This window comes from Nycticebus coucang, chromosome 20 (genome assembly GCF_027406575.1).
Source record: "Nycticebus coucang isolate mNycCou1 chromosome 20, mNycCou1.pri, whole genome shotgun sequence".
Classification (NCBI taxonomy): domain Eukaryota; kingdom Metazoa; phylum Chordata; class Mammalia; order Primates; family Lorisidae; genus Nycticebus; species Nycticebus coucang.
In genome coordinates, this window is record NC_069799.1 from 14,864,463 (window position 1) to 14,881,611 (window position 17,149).

At 39.3% G+C, this 17,149-nt stretch overlaps 1 protein-coding gene across 2 annotated transcripts in view; it reads left to right on the forward strand.

The window, feature by feature from the left end:
- The window catches only part of LOC128572924 (zinc finger protein 678-like), a 44,294-nt gene extending 30,368 nt beyond the window's left edge, over window positions 1–13,926 (forward strand). The window contains exons 1-2 of one of the 2 annotated variants that reach the window (XM_053573082.1): window positions 4,340–4,423; window positions 11,810–13,926. In XM_053573082.1, the coding sequence (XP_053429057.1) occupies window positions 11,875–13,878 (2,004 nt within the window). In that variant the 5' untranslated portion in view covers window positions 4,340–4,423; window positions 11,810–11,874 and the 3' untranslated portion in view covers window positions 13,879–13,926. Of the gene's footprint in view, window positions 1–4,339; window positions 4,424–11,809 lie in introns of those variants that run through there. The other variant, XM_053573081.1, reaches the window with a different exon arrangement.
- Window positions 13,927–17,149: the final 3,223 nt, after the last annotated feature.

A 17,149-nucleotide genomic window follows, 5' to 3' on the forward strand; every position in this document is an offset into this window, starting at 1 on the left:
GTATCTACTCCCTACAATTCATTTTTGGAGTTTTCTTTTTGAGACAACATAATGTGTCATGGCATATAGCTCACAACCTTAAACACTTCAGGTGAAGGGATCCCCTTGGCTCAGCCTCCTGAGTATCTGGGAACAGGCTCCCTCTACCACATTTGGCTAGTTTTTCAATTTTTAGTAAAGTTGGTGTCTCCCTCTTGCTCAAGGTGGTCCTGAGCTCTTGAGTTCAAGTAGTCTATTTGCTTTGGCCTCCCCAAGGGTTAGGATTAGATGTATGATCCCCCACATCCGAGGGCTACATTTTTTTTTTTTTTGAGACAGAGTCTCAAGCTGTCACCCTGGGTAGAGTGCTGTGGAATCATAGCTCACAGCAACCTCCAACTGCTAGGCTTAAGCAATTCTTTTGCCTCAGCCTCCCAAGTAACTGGGACTACAGGCACCCACCACACTCCCTGCTATTTTTTTGTGTAGTTGTCATTGTTGTTTGGCAGGCCTGGACTGGATTTGAACCCACCAGTTCTGGTGTATGTGGCTGGCACCTTAATTGCTTGAGCCACAGGCACTGAGCCTATATTTCTTAATAATATTATGTCATTCAGGAGTTTAGAGTATTCCTGAGGATACATTAGTGTCTCTGTTGTTACAGTATAATTCTTATTTTATAACTGTCTCTGGCTTAGGATATGCTTATTCATACACACACACACACACAGACATGCAGATGGCAGAACCTCTGCAAGTTGACCACTCAAGGGACTGTAACAAACTTGTCTACATACAGAGGTAATGAGCATAAGGAACCAGGCCTGCTGTACCAATACACACATGTGATGCATGTCTGCTCTATGAAAATCAGGTCAAGTTGAGGAGATGGTCAATGTAGGGAGATGGCTCACTATGGAGGTTCTAATGTGTGTGTATATATATGCATGTATGTATACACACACAAATATCGTGTATGTACAAACACACAAATACATATACACAGAAAAAAGTCCATACATATATATGCATACACAAATAGTATGTATATACACACACACGCACATATATATACACACACACACAAAAAGTATACATATATATACACACACACACAAATAACATAAACACACACACGCAGTGTCAAGGTCTGCAGGCCTGTCTCCATGGTCATGAGTGAACATTTCCCTCCAGGTCTCTGGATGGGTAGCACCACTCCCACATCATGGCTGGGAGAAGTTGGAGAGGCCCACATTGTCACTTCAGAATTCTCAATGGGACAAAGGTGAGCAGGCCATTCTCCTGTCCGTAACCCAGACCAGGGATCCTCTAGTTTGCTAAGTGAATGAGGATCGGCCTTCTCTGAGGGACCCTCTTTAAGGGCATTAGGAGGATTTCACAACCTCCTCCTTGGATTCTAAAGCTCATAACATCACTTATTGTGAGATGGCCACTCACTGTATTGCCTAGGCTGGTGTCAAACTGCTGGACTGAAGTGATCCTCTCACCTCAGCCTCTATGTAGGTGAGATGACAGGTGTGAGTCTGAGTCCGTGTGCTGGGCTGTCACTGAAGCATCTTTTCCTATAGATGGCTCCCTTGGGAGGAATACATGAAGATGGGTCTTGTAGTCTTCTGTCTTGCTAGTTTTACTGTCTCTATCTATGTTTTCACATTCCATTTTATTTTGTGTTCAATTTTTTATAATTTTAGATTTAAATATTCAGAACTATATGTTAGAATTTCAACTTATGTAGCAAGTAATTTAGAGAATGAGTAGGAATTGCAGATTCATTAAAAAGCTCACTTGGCTTGGCACCTGTATCACAGTTGATACAACGCCAGCCAAATGCACCGAGGTTGGTGGGCTGTAGCCCAGCCTGGGCCAGCTAAACAACAGTAACAACTGCAACAGGAAAATGGCCGGGCATCCTGGTGGCACCTTAGACACAGCTACGTTGGAGGGTGAGGCAGGAGAATCGCTTGGTCCCAGGAGTTTGAGGTTGCTTTGAGCTGTGATGCCACGGTACTCTACCAAGGGCAATGTAGAGCAACTCTGTCTCAAAAAAAGTAAAAAAATAAATTTAAAAAAACTTAAGGCTCAGCACCTATAGTTCAAGTGGCTAAGGTACCAGACACATACACCAGACCTGGCGGGTTTGAATCCTGTCCGGGCCTGCCAAACAAAAACGATCAACTGCAACCAAAAAAGGAAAAAAAAAAAATAGCAGGGCATTGTGGCGAGTGCCTGTAGTCCTAGCTACTTGGGAGGCTGAGACAAGAGAATCACTGAAGCCCAGGATTTGGAGGTTGCTGTGAGCTGTCATGCCACAGCACTCTACCCAGGGCAACAGCTTCAGGCTATGTCTCAAAATAATAATAAAAAAATTTCTTGAAAATTTTTTTCAAAGAAAGTTTATTTTTTAAAATTAACTTGAAATTTCTAGCTTAGTTGGGGCATACAGAAATCAGCAGGATTGTTATCACTTTTCTCAATCTATATCTAAATGATATCTTAATTTTGCCCAAATACTTATTTTAAATAGTATGATTAATCATATTTTACAATGTTAATATTTTTATTTTATTTATAAATTTTTTTGATTGTTTCTAAAGGGTAGGTTAAACCTTTTTAGTGTTTGTAAAAATAAGAATATATTAATAACATAATAAAATTATCTTTACTGTTTTCAAATGTTTATTAACATTTTCTGATAAGTATCTCATATTAATAAATCATACATTTTCCATAAAATTTCATTGAAAGATGGTGTATAAGATATTCAGTATACCTGCTCTCATCCAACAAAATGTTAGCTAATATTCACAAAAAATACCTGGGTTCAGTGCCTGTTGTTCAATGGTTAGGGTATCCGGTGGTGGCGGGTTCGAACCCAGCCCCAGTCTGTCAAATAACAATGACAATTACAACAACAACAACAAAAATAATAGCCCAGCATTGTGGCAGGTGCCCGTAGTCCCAGCCACTTGGGAAGCTGAGGCAAGACAATAACTTAAGCCCATGAATTTGAGGTTTCTGTGAGCTGTGACATGGCATTCTACCAAGGGAGACAAAAGTGAAACTTTGTTTCAAAAAAAAAAAAAAAGGAAAAGTACCTGCTTTGTTTCAGTGCACAGTCATAGGGAATACCGTAGTTATCTAAAAAAGAGAACTTTTGTATGAGATGGAGCCGAACTCTGTTGCCAGCAGTAGAATGCTATAGCATCCATCATCCCAGCTTAGAACAACGTCGAACACATGGATTCAAACAATCCCTGCTTCGGCCTTCCAAACTCCTGGCTATACGACCATAGTTTTAGTAGAGATGGGGTTTCACTGTTGCTTAGCCTGGTCTTGAACTCCTGTGGTCCAGCTATCCTCCCACCTCATCCTCCTACAATGCTAGGATGTGTGAGTGACTGCACCTGGCCACGTCTTGGCTTTTATGAATAATGCTGTGATGAAAGTGAGTGAGGACGTGTATCTTCCCGATCTGCAGTGGGTAGTTAGGATATATATCCAGATGAGAGATTGCTGGATGAAATCGTAATATTTACTGATTTATTTATTTATTTATTTATTTACTTATTTATTTTTGAGACAGAGTCTCACTATATCCCCCTCGGTGTCACAGCTCACAGCAACTTCCAACTCTTGGGCTTAAGTAATTCTTTTTTCTCAGCCTCCCGAGTAGCTGGGACTACAGGCCCCCGCCACAATGCCAGGCTGTTTTTTTTGTTGTAGTTGTCATTGTTGTTTGACAAGCCCTGGCCGGGTTTGAACCCGCCAGTCCCGGTACATGTGGCCAGTGCCCCAGCCACTGAGCTAAAGGTGTAGAGCCAAAGAACAGCTTTAAATTTTAGTTTTCTGAGAAACCTTCAAGCATTTTAATAGAGTCTGCAACATTTTTCTTTATCAACTTTGCTAAAAGTTTCTAATTTCTGTGTATCCTTGACATACATTTTTTAGGGTTCACTGTATGATGTAACATGTCATTGTGATTTTGCTTCACATTTTCCTAAGAATTAGGACTTTAGGTATCCTTTGAAATGCTCGTTGGCCATTTATAGTTCTTTGAAAAGCGTTAGTGAGTTCCTGCCCTCTACCTAGTTCTGCCCCCTGAAATGTTAGGGTTACAGACATGAGCCACTGCTCCAGGCCTCTTTTTAATTTTTTTTTTTTTCTTTAGAGACAGAGTCTCACTTTATCGCCCTGGGTAGAGTGCCGTGGTGTCACAGCTTACAGCAACGTCCAACTCCTGGGCTAAACCCATTCTCTTGCCTCAGTCTCCGGAGTAGCTGAGAATACAGGTGCCCGCCACAACACCCGGCTATTTTTTGTTGCAGTTTGGCCGGAGCTGGTTTGATTCCGCCACCCTCAGTATATGGGGCCGATGCCCTACTCACTGAGCCACAGGCGCCGCCCGTCGTTTTAAATTTTTAAAGTACGTCATCTCACCCCAGTCAATTTTGTTTGTACTTTTTATGTATACATGGTGTACCAAAATTTGCCAGACATACATGGATAAGGAAAATGGGAAATTGTAGCTAAGTGTACCATTATTTACAAAATATTTATCACAAGATTTTACATCATATTTTTCTGTGCGAAAATAAAGAGATTCAAAATCTAAAGTATAATATCACTTTTTTATCTCTGAGTCACTTTGTCACACTTTTTTATTATAATTTTGCATGACATTATTCAATTCTGTATACTTTAAGACATTGAGAGCAAAAGTTAAATATAAATCAATCGTGTCTAGTGGGAATTTAATTTTCTTTCTGTTTGTTTTCCTACATGTTTCTTATATTTGGTTTAGGAATTGTATATTTTCTCTTGGTTTCTGGCCAATGGTTATTTTATCCTGTAGATGAATATATATGAAAACTCTTTTTGTGGGTAGGGGGTACAGAGTTTTACTTTGTCACCCTCGGTAGACTGGCATGGTATTATAGCTCACAGCACCTTCAAACACTTGGGTTCAAATGATTCTTTTCCCTGAACCTGCCCTGTCACTGGGACTACAGTCATCTACCACAATGCCCATCTATGATTATTATTATTATTATTATTTTTACTGTGCAATGTTAGTTTTTATTCTGAGGTGAAAAGGCAATAAATTTAATAGGAAGTATCTTTTGAAAGAGTAAAATTAAAAGTGAATTTCACAGTGCTGCAGGCTTAGATGATGGGACCCTTGAAGCTCTCAACATTGCTCATTTTGAGAACATGCGAAGCCCAAAGTCCCAAGAGCACTAATCTTGACCTGTGATAAGAGGGTGGGAAATTGATTATTTTGTGAGCTATTCATCAGTTTCTGCCTTTGGGAGTGTAACACAAGTCAATGGCTGCTACCATCTCTTTTCTGGACATTTTTTGCCACTTCACAGGAACTGTGGTCTCACTGGACAATCAATTAACTGAGGAGCCTTAAATCTTGGATTACTGTTAAACAAAAGCTATCTTCAAAGTGTTTTGGCCATGAGAGGACTTCAAATATCCAAAATACAAGAGTATCTTGATTTAAAATACTTAAAATTAAAATTAAAATTAAAATTTTAAAATTCTGAATAATTCTCAACAAGCTGTAGGCAAATTTGATTTCAGGAAATTACAGGAAAACTTGCCTCAAGTTTCATCTCTCAGAGTTGTTTCTCTAAAGAATTCCAAAATAAATTCAACTTACTAGAAGATTCTTGCATGGCTTTTACTCATTGTTCATCTCAGACATCAACATCACTTCTTTAGTTGGTGAATTTGTAAGTAATTCAAAAGACATTACAATGTCCACATTGCTTACATCATTAGGCAAAGACTTGCTATCACCTGTGACAATTCAAAGTAAGCTTTTTCATGAGCTAAACCTCCAGATTCCTCTAATCACACTGCTTGATCTAGATGCACCTCTGCAAACCTTAAAATTGTTTCTGGAAGAACAATCAAATAAAACTTGGAGAAGGGCAAGAATGGCCATGATCCACCTGAATTTTCTTTTTTTTTTAATCTGTGTAACATACTAAAGCAGAATGAAAAAAGAAGTACAAGATTATAAAAAGTTTGATGCAATCAAACTTGTCTTATACTTAACTAGAATTATTTATTTTTTTCTTGAAAATTTCAGGCAACTTTCATCAATATTAAATTGACATTCTAAACTTTATTTGAATTTACAATGTTAATATTTCCTATATTACCTAATTTTATTATCCAAGGCTATGTCTACAAACTTTAATTTAAAAAGTTTTTACTGATCAAAAAGTAAGGTTTGTTAAATTTAGCACTTTCCCAATAAATTTGGTCATTGTCAATTCGTTATCTGGGGCATCTATACAAAAATTCCACTAAAAATAAATTAGTAGTACCAGTTATTCCTAAAACCTCAAAAATTTTCTGAAGAATTTACTCAATTGATTTTATAAGGAAAGAAAGGGAATTAGTTTAGTTAGCAGAGACTCTCATTCTTATTGTTTTTTGATGTTTTGGGCTAATGTTCTGAGGCAAATATGATTGTAGGTAATTACAATACATGGATTTTTAAGTGACAAAAATAATGGCTCATGTAAAGCCCTTATAAACAGCACTGAATGGTTCTAAAGTTCTTCACTACTACACAGCACCACACCTAATGTCAGTTAAGAGCTTACTCTGTGGAAGGCACTATATTAAATGTTAGCAAACTTCACAAGAGCCCTGTGCAATAATATGGGTCAGTTCTATAAATCTGTGAGCATCTATCTACTAGTCATGAATTTTCTAGGGTACACAAAGGCATTGTGAATCCAGAGGCCTAAGGATATATTAGACTTCACAGCAGAACTTAGGGTAGTCTCTCAGCCACAGGAAACTGTTGTGTGACATGTATTTTGAAATTATTTTGGGGGCCGGGCACGGTGGCTCATGCCTGTAATCCCAGCACTTGAGTGGCTGAAGCGGGTGGATTGCTTGAGCTCGGGAGTTCAAGGCCAGCCTAAGAAAGAGTGAGACCCCATCTCTAGAAAATAGCCAAGCATTGTGGTGGGTGTCTGTAGTCCTAGCTACTTGAGAGGCTACAGAATTGCTTAAGCCCAAGAGATTGAGGTTGCTGTGAGCTGTGACATCAGGGCCTTCTACCTAGGGTGACAAAGTGAAGACTCTTATCTCAAAACCATCTATTATTTTTGAAGATGGGTCTTGCTCTGGCTTAGACTGATCTTCAACTCCTGAGCTCAGGCAATGTACCTGCCTCGGATTGTAGCCATGAACCACTGCCCCTGCCCTACTAAAACTGTCTTCAGTTTAACTCATATTTACTGGTAAATAGATATTATATTTGTGTGGATTATTTGTGTAATTTAAAGATAATTTTTGAAAGGCCATTTCATTTACCATAAAGTTAACATTTATCTTTATTAGAGATGTTAGAAGATTTCCTGATTTTTAGAAGCTGAGTAATACTCTATCATTTTTATATCCTTTTTATAGTCTAAATTATATTTCACCATTTGTTTCTTAAGCCTGATGTGGATTTCTTTCACCAAATGGATTATGTGAATAATGTTGTAATAAATATGTGTGCAAATTGCTCTTTATTAGAGCATGTACGTGACAATTGTATATCTGTCCTACATTTTTTCAGTATATATATATTCAAAATAATATATATATTTTATATATATTCAAAATAATAACAATGAGTTATAGTTTTCTGACAAATAAGCCCTTATATTATTATTTCATAGTCTTTACTTTTTGTGACCATTTTGACTTAAAGCATATTTTACAAAATAAGACATGTTTTGCCTCAAAATGTATTGTCTCTGGCTGGGCACTCCTGCCATATGTCTATAATGCTATCAGTCTGTGAGGCTGAGACGAGAGGATATCTTGAGCTCAGGAGTCAGAGACCAGCCAGAACAAGAGCAACACCCCATGGCTACTAGAAATAGAAGATAAAATTACCTGAATATCATTGCAGGCACCTGTAGTGTCAGCTAGTCAGAAGGCTGATTCAGGAGGATTACTTGAACCTAGAAGTTTCCAGTTGCTGTGAGCTATTCTGATGCTATGGCACTGTAGCCTAGGCCATAGAATGAGACTCTGTTTTAACACATGTGTGGGTATATACATACAGACACACACGTACACACATTTATGTACATATCTCCTTATGATAATCTCCCTTGCTCTCATTTAATTAATATTTGAATTAAATATCTTTCTTCTTGTTGTTGTTGTTGTTTTGTTTTTTTTTTTTTGAGACAGAGTCTGAAGCTGTCACTCTGGGTGGAGTGCCGTGGCATCATGCCTCACAGCAGCTTCCAAATTTGGGCTCAAGGGATCCTCTTGCCTGTTTTTCTATTCTTAGTAGAGACAGGGTCTCGCTTTTTGCTGAAGCTGGTCTCGACCCATGAGCTCAAGCTATCCACCTGCCTTGGCTTCCCAGAGTGCTGGGATTACAGCCGTGAGCCAAGTATCTTTCTGTCCTACCATTTTTTATTCCATGTTTGTCATTACATGTAAGATGAGTATCAAATATAGAGTTGAGTTTTGGTTTTTTAAATCCCTGTCTTTACTCATTTTATTTTATTTTATTTAGACAGAGTCTCACTTATTTTATTGAGACAGAGTCTCACCGGTATAGTGCCAGGGCATCATAGCTCAAAGCAACCTCAACTTCCTGGGCTGAAGTGATCCTTCTGCCTCAGCCTCTGGGGTTGCTTGAACTACAGACGCTAGCCAGAACACTCAGATATTTTCTTATAGACAGGGTCTCTCTCACTTGTTCAGGCTGGTCTTGAACTGGAGCTCAAGAAATCCACCCACCTTGTACCCTAAGAAGGCATGAGCCCCCGTGCCTGGCCCCCCTATCTTTATTTAATGTCTGTCATTTCATTTTGAAGTTTATTCCATAAACTTGTATGTAATATTTTTTTTAAAACTGAGTCTCAAGCTGTCACCCTGAGTAGAATGCCATGGTATCATCATAGCTCATGGCAACCTTCACTTTTAGTTTCAAGTGATCTTCTTGCCTCAGTTTTTCTATTTTTAGTAGAGACAGGGTCTCAATTTTGCTCAGGCTGATTTGGAACTCAGGGGCTCAAGCAATCCACCCACCTCAGCCTGTAAGAGTGCTGGGATTGCATGCATGAGCCACCCCACACACCCCAGTTGTGTACATAGTTTTTGAAAGAGAAGAAATTACTATGAATTATTTGTATAACTTTTGAAAGGGAAGAGCTTCCTGTTGACAATTTTTTTTAACATCTGTACTGGACTTTGTTATTGATGTAAATAATTACATCTTGTTATATTGTAAATATAGACCCATTACCAGAGGGTTACTGCAGACTTTCTCTTTTTTTTTTTTTTTTTGAGACAGAGTCTCCCTATGTCACCTTGTGTAGTGTGGTTTAGTGTCATAGCTCACAGCAACCTCAAACTCTTGGGCTCAAGCTATCCTCTTGCCTCAGATTTTCCATTTTTAGTACTGATGGTATCTTGCTCTTGCTCAGGGTGGTCTCAAACCTGTGCCATCAAGCAATCCATCCCCCTCGGCCTTCCTGAGTGCTAGGATTACAGACGTGAGCCACCTTATTCTGCCAGCATGTATATACCTTGATAAATATTTCTTTTTTCTTCATTTAGAAGAACAGTTTTGGTGAATATCGTGTATGTGCTTTCAAGTTTTTCTTTTTCAGCTCTTTGACTCTATCACCAACTCTTTTTTGATGTGGAAGGTTTGTGTCGATTAATCCACTAGTAATCTGACAAGAGCATCCTTAGTGATAACACATCTATTTTCTCTTGCTGCTTTCAAGATTCTCTTCTTGTGTGTGACTTTTTTTAGAGACAGAGTTTCACTTTATTGCACTCCGTAGAGTGCTGTGGTGTCATAGCTCACAGCAACCTCTCACTCCTGGGCTAAGGCAATTCTCTTGCCTCAGGCTCCCAAGTAGCTGGGGCTACAAACGCCTGCAACAATGCCCAGCTATTTTTTGTTGCAGTTTGGCCAGGGCCGGGTTGAAACTCGCCACCCTCAATATGTGGGACCTGTACCCTAACCACGGAGCCACAGGCACCGACCTTGTTTGTGACTTTCAAATCCTTGATCTTCATCTGTCTTTTTGTGGGACTCTTTGTTTCTCTTAGCTGAAGTATGGTGAGGTTTCTTCATACTTTATACCTTTTTTCTTACATTTGAGACTGCTCAGTCATTTTCATTGTGTTTGGTACCTTCCTTTTTCTGATTTTACTTGTCTGTATCATTCCTATTCGATGCACTTAGCACTATTCAGATAAAGTTTTAGGGTAATTTAGCCATCTCTATATTTTATGGTTAATTCCAGATTTTGTTTTCTTCTTTTGGTTCTTTGGGTTATGTCCCCCTGACATTTTGTATATGTTATAAGCTTTCAATGATTTGCGAGGACTAGAAAAGCCACCTTTCACAAACTTTGTGATATGGCTGTATCCTTCACGACTCTGACACACACTGTACTAAGAAATGGACAACTGTACATTCAGACTGTGTTTTGACTGTGGAAATGCGTGGCTATTTTTTAATTGAAGCATTTTTCCACATGTCCTCTTAAGGGTTTCTCATCACTTGCTAGACTTGAATCTCTCTGTTACATTGGAGTCTCTCTGCTGCTATAATAATATTTTACCTTTGAATTCAGCATCCCCAGTCTGTCTTACAAACTATAGCACCATTTCTTTAAGCACTCTCACTGATGGGAGACAACAACCTTTCTTTGGAAACACCCTCAAAAGCAAGAAGGATTAACACACGTTTTACTCTTTTCCTTTTGAGGACAAAGCTGGGATTTAGAAGATTACTTCCATTTTCACTATTCTCTATGAAGATTTCATAAATTCTGTGGTGGGGGTAAATATGAGAAACTTTTCTTATTGTTCTCCTTGGCTCTTTCATTATCATTATTAATGATGATTATTCCTTTTATTTTAGAAATATAATTGTGTATATGCCCATACACACTATATGAATATATGTGTGTATGTATCTATTTATTTATTCATTTATTTTCACCTAAGTAATTGTCACCCTGGGAAGATTGCTGTGTTGTTATAGCTCACAGCATCCTCAATCTTCTGGGCACAAGAGATCTTGCCTCAGCCTCATGAGTTGCTGGGACTAGAAGCATTTGCCACCGTGCCGGACTAATTTTTCTATTTGTGGTAGAGTTATGGGGGGTCTCACTATATATACATATATATTGAGACCGAGTCTCAAGCTTTTGCCCTGGGTAGAGTGCCTAGGCATCACACGTTACAGCAACCTCCAACTTTTGGGCTTAAGCAATTCTCTTGCCACAGCCAGGAGTAGCTGGGATTATATTCACCCACCCCAATGCCAGCTAGTTTTTGTTTTTCATTGTTGTTTGTCAGGCTGGGGCTGTATTTGAACCTTACATCTCCAGTTTATGTGTCTGGCGCCTTAGTCGCTTGAGCTACAGGTGCTGATCCAGATGGGGTCTCACTTTTGCTCGGGTTGATTTCAAACACCTGTGCTCAAGTGATCCATTCACCTCAGTGCCCCTGAGTTCTAGGATTGAATACATGATCCAATGCCCTGCCTCTACATTATCTCTACAACTTTTGCTTACCTGTTCTGCTGAATATTCTTACCTGGTTTTCATAATTCCCCAAAATGCAGTGTATACAACAACATTTATTTATCTTTAAGATAATTGGTGCCTCTCTACTGTATTATGGCATGTTCCTAATGTTCTTAACATGATTTTGCAGATAAGATGATGAATGCATATTTACTGGATTCTGATAAAATACGAGTGGTTAAAATTATTATTGTTTAAATTTCTTTCAGCTCTATCTAATCATTCCACCCAAGACCATTGGCAAGAGCTGAGCACAAATATTTTATTTCCAGAGATGATCCTAAGCAGATATCAAAGCTGTGGCCCTGAGCATTTAAACTTCACAAAAGACTGGAAAGGTGTGTATGAGTGTGATCAGCAGAAAGTATATTACAGTGGATATGACCAATGTTTAGCAGCTACCCATGGCAAAGTCTTCCAATGTAGTAAATGTTTGAATGTCTTCAGACAGTTGTCAAATCTAAATAGACATAAGATGATATGTACCTTAGAGAAAACTTTTAAATGTAAAAAGTATGGGAAAGCCTCTAAGCTCTACTCACACATCACAGAACATAAGATAACAAATACTGAAGAAAACCAATCCAAATGCAAAGAAGGTAGCCAAGTCTTCAAATCTTGCTTAAGACTCCATACTGGAGAGAAACTCAATATGTATGAAAATGATGGCAAAAGTCTTAGTCATAGGTCAAAGTATTGTAGCTATAAGATTGTGAATACTGGAGAAAAACCCTACAAGAACAAGGAATGTGACAAACTTACCAAGCAGTACTCACACATTTATGGCCATAAAACAATTCATTCCAGAGAGAAACGCTACAAATGTCAAGACTGTGGCAAAGCCTTTAAATATTACTCAAACCTTTCTGTACATAAAGTACTTCATTCTGGAGGGAAATCATACAAATGTGAAGAATGTGGCAAAGCCTTTATCAGGCACTCACTTCTCTCTAGACATCAAAGAATTCATTCTGGAGAAAAGCCCTACAAATGTCAAGAATGTGGCAAAACCTTTAACAACTGCTCAAGTCTTTTAGTACATCAAAGAATTCATTCTGGAGAAAAACCCTACAAATGTCAAGAATGTGGCAAAGCCTTTAACCAGTACTCAAATCTTTCCATACACCAAAGAATTCATTCTGTAGAGAAACCCTACAAATGTCAAGAATGTGGCAAAGCCTTTAACCAGTATTCACACCTTTCTAGACATCAAAGAATTCATTCTGGAGAGAAACCCTACAAATGTCAAGAATGTGGCAAATCCTTTAACCAGTCCTCAAATCTTTCTGTACATCAAAGAATTCATTCTGGAGAAAAGCCATACAAATGTCAAGAATGTGGCAAAACCTTTAACCAGTGCTCAAATGTTTCTGTACATCAAAGAATTCATTCTGGAGAAAAACCCTACAAATGTCAGGAATGTGGCAAAGCCTTTAACCTTTGCTCAAGTCTTACTGTACATCAAAGAATTCATTCTGGAGAGAAACCCTACAAATGTCAAGAATGTGGCAAAGCCTTTAACCAGCACTCACACCTTTCTAGACACCAAAGAATTCATTCTGGAGAGAAACCCTACAAATGTCAAGAATGTGGCAAAGCCTTTAACCAGCACTCAAACCTTTCTGAACATATAAGAATTCACTCAGGAGAGAAAACATACCAATGTCAAGAATGTGGCAAAGCCTTTCTTGTCATTTCATCTCTTACTAGACATAAAAGAATTCACTCTACAGAGAAACCCTACAAATGTCAAGAATGTGGCAAAGCCTTTAACCGGCACTCACACCTTTCTAGACACCAAAGAATTCATTCTGGAGAGAAACCCTACAAATGTCAAGAGTGTGGCAAAACCTTTAACCAGTACTCAAGTCTTTCTGTACATCAAAGAATTCATTCTGGAGAGAAACCCTACAAATGTCAAGAATGTGGCAAAGCCTTTAACCAGTACTCACACCTTTCTAGACATCAAAGAATTCATTCTGGGGAGAAACCCTACAAATGTCAAGAATGTGGCAAAGCCTTTAACCAGTACTCACACCTTTCTAGACATCAAATAATTCATTCTGGGGAGAAAACCTACAAATGTCAAGAATGTGGCAAAGCCTTTAACCGGCATTCACACCTTTCTAGACATCAAAGAATTCATTCTGGAAAGAAACCCTACAAATGTCAAGAGTGTGGCAAAACTTTTAACCAGTACTCAAGTCTTTCTGTACATCAAAGAATTCATTCTGGAGAAAACCCTACAAACATTAAGAATCTGGCAAAGCCTTTCTGAACATATAAGAATTCACTCAGGGCGGTGCCTGTGGCTCAGTCAGTAAGGCGCTGGCCCCATATACCGAGGGTGGTGGGTTCAAACCCCACCCCGGCCAAACTGCAACCAAAAAAAAAAAAAAAGAATTCACTCAGGAAAGAAACCCTACAAATGTCAAGAATGGAAAAGCTTTTAACTGGCACTCAGACCTTTCTACACATCAAAGAATTCACTCTGGGGAGAAACCCTACAAATGTCAAGAATGTGGCAAAGCCTTTACCCAGCATTCATACCTTTCTGAATATGAAAGAATTCACTCTGGGGAGAAAGCCTACAAATGTCAAGAGTGTGGTAAAGCCTTAAGGTTAGTTTAGCCCTTACTACACATAAAACAATTCAGTCTAGAGCACTGGTTTTCAACCTTCCTAATGCTGCAGTCCTTTAATATAGTTCCTGTGGGTTGCCACCCACAGTTTGAGAACCTCTGCTCTAGAGAGAAACCCTACGAATGTGAAGAATGTCCAAAGCCTTTAACAGCACTCACACCTTTCTGAACATCAAGGAATTCACTCTGGAAAGAAATCCTACAAATGTCAAGAATATGGAAAAGCCTTTAAGCACTACTCAAGCCTTTCTGTACATCAAAAAATTCATTCTAGACAGAAACCCTACAAATGTCAAGAATGTGGGAATGCCTTTTACCAGTCCTCAAGCTTTTCTGTACATCTAAGATTTCACTCTGGAGAGAAACCCTACAAATGTCAAGAATATGGCAAAACCTTTAACCAGTACTCCAGCCTTTCTGTACAAAAAATAATTTGCTGTGGGGAGCAACCCTAAGGCTTTCTGTACATCATGGAATTCACTCTGGAGAGAAACTGTACAACTGTCAAGGATGTGGCAAAACATTTAGTTTTCAGTTTTTATATTTTTTTTTACATTTTATCCACCGAGACTGGGTTTGATCCCACCTCTTCAGGCATATGGGGCCGGCGCCCTACTCCTTTCAGCCGCAGGCACCACCTATGGCAAAACTGTTAACCAGCACTCACACCTTTCTGCATAGCAAAGAATTCACTATGGCGAGAAACCGTACAAATGTCAAGAATGTGGCAAAGCCTTTAACTGGTACTCATGCCTTTCTGAACATCAAAGAATTTACTCTGCACATAAACCTTACAAATTTAAAAAATGTGTTAAAGCCTTTTTTTTTTTTATTTTTCTTTTAGAGACAGAGTCTCCCTTTATCACCCTTGGTTATCACCCTCGGTAGAATGTTGTGGTGTCACAGCTGACAGCAACCTCTAACTCCTGGGCTTAGGTGATTCTCCTGCCTCAGCCTCTGGAGTAGCTGGGATACGGGTGCCCACCACAACACTCAGCTATTCTTTTTTGTTGCAGTTTGGCCGGGTCAGGTTTGTACTTGCCACCCTCGTTATATGGGGCTGGCGCCCTACTCACTGAGCCACAGGCACCGCCCATGTTAAAGCCTTTTAATGTAGGTCAACTAGTAGTACACTTGAAAGTATTTGTAGTGAAGAGAAACTCTACACAGGTCAAAAATGTGGCAAAGCCTTTAATTTGTTTCTGAACCTTTCTAGACATTTATGAATATATTCTGGAGAGAAACCTTATAAATATGGACAGTGGGCAAATTCACATTCAATCGTCACTATACATAGAAGAAATCCCTCAGGAAAGAAACCCTAGATATGGAGACTGTGGCAGTGCCTTTACCTGGTGTTCATAGAATGCTAAGCATAAAAGAACTGAAACTGGAGAGAAATCCTACAAATGTGAACAGTGTGGCAATGACTTTAACCAGATTTCAAACCTTACTACACATAAGAACATTCATATTGGACAGAAATCTTGCCCCATATACCAAGGGTGGAAGGTTTGAACCCAGCCCTGGCCAAACAAAAAAATAGCCAGGCATTGTGGTGGGTTCCTGTAGTCCTAGCTACTCAGAAGGCTGAGGCAAGAGAATTACCTAAGCCCAAGAGCTGGAGGGTGCTGTAAGCTGTGACACCACAGCACTCTACTGAAGGTGGCAAAGTGAGACTCTGTCTCTAAAAGAAAAAAAAAAAAGAAAAATGGAGACTGTATAGCCTTTGTATTAAACTGGATGGAAAGGGAGCACATTATTCTTAGTAAAGCATCACAAGAATGGAGGACTGTGAATCTTATGTATTCAATTTTGATATGAGGACAATTAATTACACCATGGGAATGGGGGAAGGGGACAGCAGAGAGAGAAAGAAGGAGGGAGAGGTGGGGGAAAGGAAGAGTAGAGAGTGAAGGAGGGAGGGGGATGGGGTCTCGGTGTGTGACCCACCTTTTGGGGGCAAGACGCAATTGTAAGAGGGACTTTACCTAGCAAATGCAATCAGTGTAACCTGGTTTCTTGTACCTACAATGAAAAAAAGGAAAAAAAAATAAACTTGCAGTTTTTCACACTTGTATCAGCTTGTTCTCATTTATTTCACTGTCTTGGCTGTAATAACCATTCTTTACCACCTGGAACAGACAAATGGAACACATACCTCACATCTAGGGCCCTAATATCTAACATTTTGGTGCCACTATCTGGGAAGAAAATACACATCTTTAGGAAGATAACCTAATGGAACGATAGACATTCTGAATTCACTCTGCCTGCTGCATATTACTTATTACTCCTCCATCTCCTTCATCTGCATTCCCCTGCTTCATCTGCTTTTTTCTTCTTCACCTTGACAATGCACTTCATCACCCAGTTAGTGCTGATATTCAAAAGCTTAAAAAGGGGTCTCACGCCCCACAGGCAGAATGTTAAACCAGATTTTTTTGCAGTTTTTGGCTGGGGCTGGCTTTGAACCCGCTACCTCCAGCATATGGAGCCGATGACCTATTCCTTTGAGCCACAAGCGCTGCCCCTAAACCAGATTTTTAATGTCTTGATAACTAGAATGGGGATGAGTACACAGTGAGAGAAAGTCAGGCCATCAGGGTGGTGCCTGTCACTCAAGGAGTAGGGTGCAGATTCTATATACTGGGGTGGTGTGTTCAAGCCCTGCCCCAGCCAAAAACTGCAAAAAAAAAAAAAAAAAAAAAAAAAAAAAAGGAAAGTCAGGCCATCAGCAGATCTTAAGAGCAGAAGGAAGCTTTGAAATGGTTGCCGTCACTAGGGAAGAATATTGTCAGTCACTGAGTTCTCCTAGAGGCTTAGGCAAGGTTACACCAGGCCTGAGCCCTTTCCTACTATGTCTGGGTACCTGGAGTAAGAAATGGCACAGGAAGGGGCCTCTGC